The sequence below is a fragment of the Clytia hemisphaerica genome, unplaced genomic scaffold (genome assembly GCF_902728285.1).
Source record: "Clytia hemisphaerica strain Z4C2 unplaced genomic scaffold, Clytia hemisphaerica genome assembly, whole genome shotgun sequence".
In the NCBI taxonomy this organism is placed as follows: domain Eukaryota; kingdom Metazoa; phylum Cnidaria; class Hydrozoa; order Leptothecata; family Clytiidae; genus Clytia; species Clytia hemisphaerica.
This window is the reverse complement of record NW_027104240.1, coordinates 235,179-245,630: the sequence shown is the minus strand read 5'-3', so window position 1 is coordinate 245,630 and position 10,452 is coordinate 235,179. Positions and strand designations below refer to the sequence as shown.

The following is a 10,452-nucleotide window of genomic DNA, read 5'->3' as shown; positions in this document are numbered from 1 at the left end:
TGATTATTATTCTTAACCCATTTCTTTCGATTCAAGGACGAAGCAACCGCAACGAAACCGGCTACGGCAAAGAAATCCAAACCTCGCCGTCCGAAGAAGAAGCAGGCTGCTCCGGACCCGATTGATATGCCGCCACCGAAACTTCCTGTTCCTGAGATGTCACCGTCCATGAAAAAACTACAGCAAATCGGTCAAGAGCCCGTCCCTCCCTTCGATCCGGGGCAAGAAGTGATGGGTATACATCAGACACCTCCCACTTCTACCACCAGTGTGGCAACGGTTGTAGAAACCTCCTCAATTACTACTCCAGTGACATCACACATAGTCCAACACAGTATAGATGAAAAACCACCCTTCACCACCTGGTGCCCCACCCACGCGGCAACCTATCATGTCACCAGCCGCAGGCCACATGAAAGGTCCCTCCCCTATCATGTCACCTCAAATGAAAACACCACACGCATTCAACAAAAATCAACACATACCGACGCAAATTGAAGAGATCCAACAAAGCTTTATACGTCACCAACAAAACATGCGAAATGACAGTAAAAACAAGGAAACACCAAAATTTGACGTTTCTCCGATAACTCAAGAAACCAAGAAACAAATGTTCTTTCCTGACAAAGTCCCCATTCATCCTTCCCAACTATTACGGCAAAAATCGTCCGGACAAAGCCCAACAACGCCTAATCAATCACCCAAAATTTCAAAAACAGCTAAGTCTTTACAGTCACCTACTAATTCCATAGACAAACTCCATCCGTTCGCCTCACATCCTGAACTACACCAGCTCGCTTTAGATGCCATGCAAAATAAAACTCAACAACAAACAGCTGCAAACCTTTTATCACCAACTTCGAACGACAAACCTCACATAAATGAAAACACCTCTAAACCACCGAAATCAGCTTTCTCAGTCAGCAGTTTACTCGGATCTGGTGGAGCTACCCAACCACAACAATCAACTTTACAACAGCCTCATGCTGATCCAATGTTCTCAGGTGATTCTACCGTTCCACCGACAGCTGTGGGAGAACATCCTAAGATCCCACTCATTTCAGCAGCCGAGCGAAAGAAAGAAGCTGAGGAAAAGAAACAAATACTGAAGTTGAAGAAGAAAGAAGAACGCGAAAAGGCCTTGTTGGAAAAAAAGAACGCGCGTGAACAGGAGAAACAAAAACGAATCGAAGAGAGAGCAAAACAGAAACAGTTAAGAGAACAAGCCAAAGCTGCCAAGATTCAAGAGAAAATGTTAATCAAACAAAAAGCCGCGCATGCTAAAGCCATTGCGATCAAGACAACTAAAAAAGCAGCACAATCGAAATTAGCACAACAGAAAGCTGAAACACTTGCCGCCAAGAAACCGCCTGAACCAACTCCACTACCTCCAGTTGAAGTGCCGCCTGTCACACCTCCGCCGATAACACCAAAAATTCCCCTCTGTGAACCGGATGCAAAAGTTAGCACACCGCTCGTTCAACCAATCGGAATGCTGAAATCAACAGAACCCATAGACGTGGTCGGGACTTTCGGTTACGGTATTTTCGAAGGTTTCGACGATATTTACGGCGATAAACCGGAACCTCCGCCTGTTGAAGAGAAAGTACCGGATTTGAGTAATCAGGATACGGTACTATTGAATGATATACCACTTTTCGCAAGTCCTGAACGAATTGAGGACGAAGTGATGGCGGACGTGGCTGAAGCAACTCAAGAGGTGGTCGATCACCAGGAAATATCGTTACCTTATGAACTTCAGAAAGTATTAGCGTGTAATCTTTGTTACGGATCCTTGCAACATACAGTGTATTACATTGATCGAGGATTCGAGGAGATCAGTGAAGGTTTATTCGATCAAAATGATGTGATCAATTCAGACCAGTTAGCATTTTGTAGTAGTGAATGTGTAGATATGTATCAAAAGAAAGTGGACTATGTTGTTGATGATGATGTGGCGTTGGTTGATGCAGTGAAGGCTGCATCGATGTTTTGTCTGGATGAAAATCATAACTTTCCTCCTCTCTCGTCTGATGAAGTTAGAGGTAACGAATGCGCGCCGGGAATGGAAGTATCTAAACAGGAACCTACTTGGAGAAAACGTTGGAAACGCTGGCAATTCCCATTCAATGCTGATAAGAAAACTAAAAGGAAACGCTTGGAACGTGAAGATTTGTATAAACTGATGCATAAGTATGACGTCAGGCTAAAGTTACCGGATGATGTAAAGGACAATCGTGTCTGTATGCTTTGCAATTTGGTCGGGGACGGCGAAACGGCACAGGCGTCGCGACTCTTGAATTATGACGTCGATCAATGGGTCCATCTCAACTGTGCGTTATGGTCCAACGAGGTGTACGAAGCATTGAACGGTGGTCTGCATAAAGTTGACATTGCAAAGAAATACGCTTCCCAAATAAAATGTGCTCACTGTGGCAAGTTTGGTGCCAGTATATCACTTGCTCGCACACGTTTGGACCTCAACAACGACTGCATTGTGAGAAAGTCTTCCATTTTTGTTGTGCTTTGCAAGCTCAATGCAAGTTTTACAAAGATAAGGTAAGAATTAAATTGGTCTCCCCTTCTTCAAGTTAGAAAGGAGATGCTAGCATTAATGATTTATCCTTTGCAACAAACAATTCGTCAATACACTAAACTACTTATTTGACAATCTTAGGTAGCTATCACTGTTATGAAATGTCTACAAATTGCCATACCATACACTACCAACTGTATCTCTGTCTAACCCAATCAAAAATGTGTCTTGCACCAAAGATGTCACTCTTAACCCACCTAGTTTCTCCTTTTCCCTTAAATGATTCATTGAATCCCTGCAGAGCCAAAGAAATGTTCCCGGCCAGGATCACGTCCAGTCAGTCACTAACACTCAACACTACTGACATAAGATGCCCCATAATTTCAAATTTCAAAACATGTCAAATAAGATGCAAAAATTGAAAGAAAAAAGATACCAATAAAAATAAGAAATGCATACCTCAATTTTGACTTTTCTTCCATTATTGCTTTTCATTCTTGACGTTCCACCCAACCAAACAAACAAATAAACAAACAGACAAACAAATCCAATTATCAAACCAAAGGTTTTGATTAACAAATTCTTTGCAAGTTCTTTTACATTTTCTTTTTAGCATATTTGTGATTATCACAATTTTTTGTTGAACATTAATTATTACAACTTCAAGTCGTTTTTCTTCATATTTTTCCTTTTGATTCTTCTTTTTTTCTTTCTTTTAATTTTTCCTCCCATCGGTTTTCTCAGCAAATGATTGGCCAGTTGATTTATCCATTTCTCTCTATCTGTTGCACCCCTTAACAATTTTCTCTCCTTCAAATTTTCCCTAGAAGAAATAATAATGAAAAACACATAAAAATGGTTTTCCCTTCTTTCCTTGTATTACTTGTTAGTAGCTAAAGTAGAGAAGAAGAAGAAGAAAATTAAAAAACGAAAACTTTTGCTTTAAGAAAAACTTTTATTGAGAATTCTATTAATTATTTAGAGTATATCATATTCCTATAAACTCTTTTCCAGTTCTCTTTATCAAACATTGAGAAAAAATATAATAATAGTAACAAGAGTCAGTATTTAGGATACCCCGAATATTAAATCCCAGGCCCCTTTCCAGACCTTAATTTTAATGAACTGTATGAAATCCCAAAATGATTATAACATGTATAAAAAGATAGGTCTAAATAAATGGAAATTATAAATTATATAAAAACGATTTTTGAAAAATGAATGAAATTCGTCCCCCCCCCCCTACTTGAAACCAGTTACTAATTCCTTCAAGAAATAATTTTCTCTTTGTTATACGATATAGAATAACCACTCCCCTATGAGTACTAATTTTGCCCTTTCTATCATGGAAAGATCGTCTTATCTATAACACAGAAACCCCGGGGGGGGGGGTACTACCCTTGTCGACCGACGGGGGTGCTCCGCTGAGGTTCGAAAAATGGACCCTACGTGGGACTCGAAATTTGCGAAAAAAGTGACCCTGAATGGGACTGAAATTCCAAAATTTTCTACTTTTTCCCCAAATTTTCCAAAAAAAGGCACCCTACGAGGGACTGATTTTTCTATTTTGGTGTTTTTACGACCCTACCTGGGACTCGTGGAGGTTAGAAAAGGTACCCTGACCAGCGGAGCATCCCCGTAACCCGTCTTGCCCTAGTACCCCCCCCCCGGACAGAAACGCTCTAGTTAACCGCTTCAAATCAGTCAGATTTCATTGAATATACTTTAATGGGATTTCGCAGATTTCGCGAATTTTGGTGTTATCCACGAAATTAAGTCCCATTGGGAATTTGGAAAGGGCCCATCCGCGAAATGTAATCTCCGCGAAAATTTACAGTGTGTACGTTAGATGATTGCACGAATAATTTCATTTCATGATAAATTCTTCCCAGAATCCAAACGAACACTCCGAAACGAAAGTTCGAATATTACGTCAGATCTAACCAATAGGGTGGCTCCATTAGCTTATCTTCATTGGGAAAAAAAATTTCAAAAATATTTATTCAGTCAAAAGATATTGACTTAAGTGTGCAGCTCATTGACCTCAAAAAAGGGTACTTTTTGCTGCTTTTTGCTGTTTTTTTGGTCCCAATCAGGCCAAGACTTTGGTCCATAACTTTTGACTGAATAAATATATTTGAAAATTTTTTTCACAATGAAGATGAGCTAAGCTTTAAATTTTATTATTGTGAAATTGGTATTTATAGCTCAAATAGGGAAGAAGTTGAACTTTTTCTTCTTCATTTTTCATCTTCGTTTTTCAAAATAAAATTAGGTTTTTTTATTTGAAATTATTCCACTCGTGATTATCTTTTCAACGAGCGCAAAAACGCTATCTGATTCGAAAGGTATCAAAAGTTGCAGCCTTTTTTGTTATTTCTCAGATACGTCATTTGAAAAAAATGATCCCATTTCTTTCTTCATTTAGACGATTTTGTGTCCTCAACACAAGATGTTTGGTGTACCCAGTGAAGAACTTCGTAATTTTACCGTCCGCCGAAAAGTCTATATTGAACGCGACGTTACAAAACAAATTGCAAAGTATGATTTGAAATAACTGACCTATTATTTTTTCCCTCATTGAACTAATTAACTAAAACCCTAACTTTTCAACAGACGTAAATACTGTACAGGTACATAAGCTAATAGTGAAGTTACGTATCAGTAGACAACCCGCGAAGAAGAACGGATTTTCCTGCTAGTGAAAAATTGGAAACGTGGTTGGCTGAAACTCGCTGCGTAGCCTATTTCATTTTCCGTTCGTCTTTGTTGTACTTTGTTGTCGTGCAGTTGACGTTCGAATTACAAAAAAGATTCACATTATAGAAAATATTTAAAGATGGTCTCTCGTTTACGTGGAATGCGAATTAGTTCGAATTATAGAAAGAGTCAAATAATAAAAGTTCAAACAAGTGAAAGTCTTAGTAATGGTATAAATCCCTACCTGCTGTCTCTATTGAAACCCTCTCTCAAGAGAGTCTAGACCTGAATTTAACGCTTAAATGTTGAAGGCAAGTTCGCAATCTCATTTTTAGAATGCTTCAGATGAACAGCGATCTAGAGAAGAAAGAATATACATTTCGTGTTGGCAATCTCATCTTTCAAGAGCTTGGCCATGTTCCTCTACACCTGTTGGAAAAATTCTCCGATACTGAAAACATCTACCCTGTAAGTTCATTCTTTTTACTTATAACATAATTTCTATACACAGTTTACTCTCTCTCTAATTCGATATTCAAGGGACCAAACATTTCATTCGAATTAGAGAAGGATTCGCATTACAGAGAGAGTAATTTAAACCACTTTCCAGCTAAGGAGACCAATATTTTAGATCGAATTACTGTACAGAAGATACGAATAATAGAGATTCGAACTAGAGAGAGTTGTCTATAGTTCGTTTGCTTCGCTTTTTTAGTAGATAAACTCTGCTGTTTAAATCTTATAAATCTCTCACTCGCTTCTTCTCTCACTTAGTCTCCATTTTTGAAAAATGCTGAGAGCCGTTCACTTTCAAAACTAACTTTTGTACCAACAATCAGTTTCTCTGTATTCAAAGCTCAGCATTATTACAAAGAATTTAGCTGATTTGCCTTATTTTTGAACTAATAATTATGAACTAATATACTTTTATTATTATTTATTTTATTAAAGGATTGAGGTTCAAGGCGCACCGTGGGCCTCTAAGATCCTATCTTTTTACAAATGCTTGTTTTTACAGTTTTCTTTAGGTATAATTTTGTTCTGGGGCTTCCCCTGACTTTAAACTGAATAGTTTTGTCTTTCATTTGAGCATTGAGCTCGCGTGCTTTCTTGCTAAATTCTTTGATTGTCAATCGTTCAATAATTGTGAGGTCTTCTGTTGCTCGATAGGATGAAGGAGGGCCTTTGTATGTCGTGATGGTTCTCAAGACTTTGTTCTTGTCTTCTTCATTTTCGAAAACTACCTTGATTGGTCGATACCTCCCTTCTTCCTCTCTCTCTTCCGTGAATACTCCAATCCTCTGTGTGTTTACAATTTTTATGTCCTGGATACCCAGTTGTAATCCAAGGATTCTGTACTTGATAAATTTCTCGTCGTAGATTTTCGTTGTATTTTCGGGATCCTCCAAATTTTCTTTGATTCCACGGAAAATTAGATTGCATGCTGTGGATCGTTGTTTGCCGACTGTTTCACTTCGAGCCATTTTCTCCACCTTATTTGATTGTTGACTCATCTGTTTGGATACAGCTTCAGCATAACTAACCTCTTTCAGCTCTTGCTTCTTTTCGATTATGATGTTCTCGATCTTTGTTTCTATCTTCTTCTCGAGTATGGTCATCTTTGTTTCCAGGCTTTCTTTGATTTCTTTTGTAATAACGTTGAGGTCATTTGATTTCAGTTGGGAGATTTCTTCATTTTGAACTTTCATGATGTTTTCACATGCTTTAATTTCCTTTTGAAGTCCTTCGATTTTTGTGAGTCTGCATGTTTCAACTCGTTCCATCAGCTCTGGTGAGATCTTAACGCAACTTTGACATTGGAAACTTCTAGATTTAAACGTTAAGCAAATCTGTATTTGGTAGATTGGTAGCTGGGAACAGTTATAATGAACATCTCGATGGCACTTCCTGCAGGTCAGAGTGTCTTTTGGTGTTGTTCCTTCTCTAATAATGCATTTTGTTGAGGTGCAAACCTCATTTTCAAGCGGCAATTCTTGCTCATTTTCATCGATTTTTTCCTCCATTTTCCTTGGCTATCCTAATTATTTCCACTTTTTCTTCAAAACTCTGTCTATGCGCGTAACAAAAAAGTAATTTTCGCCAGTTTTAATGAATTCACATCTCCATTTCAGTTGGTTAAAAATTATTTCCTTTTCAGACAAACCTACATTTAAATTACCAATATTAAGCACAGAATGCTTTCTTAGCCGAGAAATTTACAATTTTGATCATCATCACCTTTAAGATTATACACATTGATTTCCCAAAGTCCAAACCTCAATACTTCACTTCTTAGTACTTCTCTGAGCATCCAAAAATGGGATGTCTTTTTTACTCAATCATTTTAATAAGGAGAAACCAAGCAAATAAGCTTGATACATTTTGATGAGACAAAAGCCAATCAGCTGTTTTATGATGCGTATCATATTTATCATGTAAGAATTTGTATAGGAAGAGCGATTGAAAATATAATTGCATTTAATGACCACTATGTAATAATGGTAAACAATAAAAGTGTCGATTAGCTTTTCATGCGCCTCATTAAATGATGGCATGTTCATAGCGATTTTCAGTTTTGTTCTTGACATCTTATTCGTGTGTGTATCATTTTACCTATTGAGTTTGAAGCCCGAAGGGCTAGATTAGAATCTCTAACCTTTCCCAGGCAAGAAAAAGTAAAGCCAATTATTTCCCATCCAGAATGCGCCTAGAACGCACCACAATCATGACGACGGATTGTATCTAATGGTGCCTTTGTTTTTGAGGACTGTATTTTTTTTAATCTAGTGGTAAATTTTACTTTCAATTCGGCGTTTGTGTAAAAAACAATGCGCGGGCGTTTTGGATGGGAAATAAGTGGCTTCATTATTTACTACTACTATTAATTGAGCATAATCCCTCGCCCAGCGATCATAAACTCGACTTGATTGGCCAATTCGTTAATTAAAAAGATGAACAAATGGAGGAAAAGTAAAATTCAAAAAAATACTACCCGTGTCAATTTGTAGTAGAAGGACTTTAAAATTGTCAGCGTTAAAATTTTGAGAACTCGAGCTTGGGAACGCTTGTATAAATTTATATCCTTACTATCTCGTTAAGGTCGCCTTACGCAGAAAATAACAAAATAGTCTTTTTTAGGTTTTTTAAAATACAAAGCGAACCAACTAGAGGGTTTTCTTTGAACTATATTCAGTAACATGCTCCGCCATTAGATGTTTTCCTCTAATTTTGTATCGGCCGTCACAGTCATCATTTGGACTAACCACCACCTAATGCACCCACTCTTATATTCTCCGTCACACCAAACCGCCCTTGTCGGTATTAACGCCAAGAATGGCATTAGTTATTTTTCCCCAAAAAAGGTCATCGGGGAGCTTTTCAAAAACGATTTACAGAGAAAGTTTTGAAAAAGTCTTCACTAAATTTAGGTCTGCTTAGACTAGCAAAATGTCAAGAGTAAAAGTAGCTCACCTTAAAATTTCAATGATTTTCCACCTGTTTGGTTTGCCATAAGCTTGATTTTCTTCCGGCATTCTTCATTGCTTTATACGAAGTTGATTGTCCTGCAAAGAAAATCAAAATTGATTTCTGTTTACTGCTATACGAATGTTGTGAATATATTTGGTAAAAAAAATCTTTAAAGAATGCGATGTTAGCTGTATCATTATAGCTACACTCTTCTAAAAGATTTTAAACATCACTGTTAATCTAAGTATACGCACATAATATCTCTTCTTATATTTTACTCTCGCTTTTATTTTTATATGGGCTTTTTTTTTTTTTTTCTCTTGTCCTTTCTTTTACTCGCTCTCATTTCTCCAGCTTACTTTTACTCTCTATCGCTTTTTTTGTGTTTTTAAAAAGAATGTACTCTAAGTATTTTGTCTTGTGTTGTCTTATAGATCATGTTTCTATTATGAAATCGTGGCTCTATTTTTTCTGATGATTAAATTTTTTTTTTTCAAAGTTGATAAATTATATGCTGCGCTCGCTCGCGCACTACAACTTTCCGACTGAATTTTTTTTGCGTCTTCGGTACAATGTACGCATACGGATATTTTTCCTTCTCGAATTACGAGCTTGGATGGTACAAAATTAAATGTTTGAGCTGTGGATACACGTTTTTTTTTTTATAAGAACGTCAAAAATTTTTGAAGCCTTCGGATGTTCTTAGTTTTTTGGATTTGAAGCCTAAAAATGTTCTTAAAATGTTCTTATTTTCAGCATTTTTTGAGCATTTTGATGTAATTTCTTAAGAAAATGCATGTTTTTAAGTCTCCAAAGCCTTAGAATGTTCTTAGAATGTTCTTAAATTTTTGGGCCTCGAAGCCTTATGTTCTTATATAGTTTGTTCTTATAAAAAAAAAAACGTGTAAAATCTAAACGAAACTGAAACTTTCATTTAACTCCTAGAATTTCCCGTTTCGCTTTTATTAAATATCTTTTAGAAAAAAGATTGAAAAGATTTTTAGTAAAATTGATACAGAAGTATTTCGGTCTTTGCTAGCTTCAGTGCTAAAAGATGCTAAGAAGTTTAATATTGCCGCAAATCCAACGGTCTTTACCGACATTTATTGAATTAACCGTCATAAAACATAACCTGTTGAATAAATTTGCCTTAAATTTCATTCCCTTTGGAAATCTACACTGGACTTACAGCCACTGGTAAAAAATTGAAATACGAAAATGATAAAATAATGTTCAGACAAGGCTCATCCTTTCCATTGAGTTTCAAGCCCGAAGGGCTACAATCAGTGACAAAATACTTGGCACAAAAGGGAAATTTACCGGGGTGTTTTGAAACCACAATCGATTTGTAAGTGCTCTAAAGTAGGTTCGAAGGGTAGAGTTTTAACTCTGAGTTTTAACGCTCGACCAAAAGTTCAAAAATGGTCCAGTAGGGCTTGAAATATAGCCTAGAAACCAATGAATCCCTCCCAGATCGAAATAATCGATGAAATCAAGTTGAAGGCCTGAAATTGACATTCTCGCTCGAACTTCAATTTTCGAAAAATGGTAAATTAGCCAAAAGTACCAATATATTATGGCACTGATTGTAGAGGCGAAAATTTAACCCTTCTCGGGAAAGAGAAATTGAAGCTACTTATTTCCCATCCAAAACGCGTATGGAACGCACTGTAATCATGACGACGGATTGTATCTAACGGATCCTTTGTTTTGGAGGACTACATTTTTTTAAATCTAGGGATAGATTT

General features: G+C 37.0%; 1 protein-coding gene across 1 annotated transcript; it reads left to right on the top strand.

Moving 5' to 3' along the window:
- The first annotated feature begins 9 nt into the window (after positions 1 to 9).
- Positions 10 to 5,682, top strand: LOC136816281 (uncharacterized). Its single transcript, XM_067072611.1, has 3 exons — positions 10 to 2,559; positions 4,965 to 5,077; positions 5,572 to 5,682. The coding sequence occupies exons 1-3, from the start codon at positions 341 to 343 to the stop codon at positions 5,583 to 5,585; spliced, it is 2,346 nt and encodes a 781-aa protein (XP_066928712.1). The 5' UTR covers positions 10 to 340; the 3' UTR covers positions 5,586 to 5,682.
- The last annotated feature ends 4,770 nt before the right edge of the window (positions 5,683 to 10,452 follow it).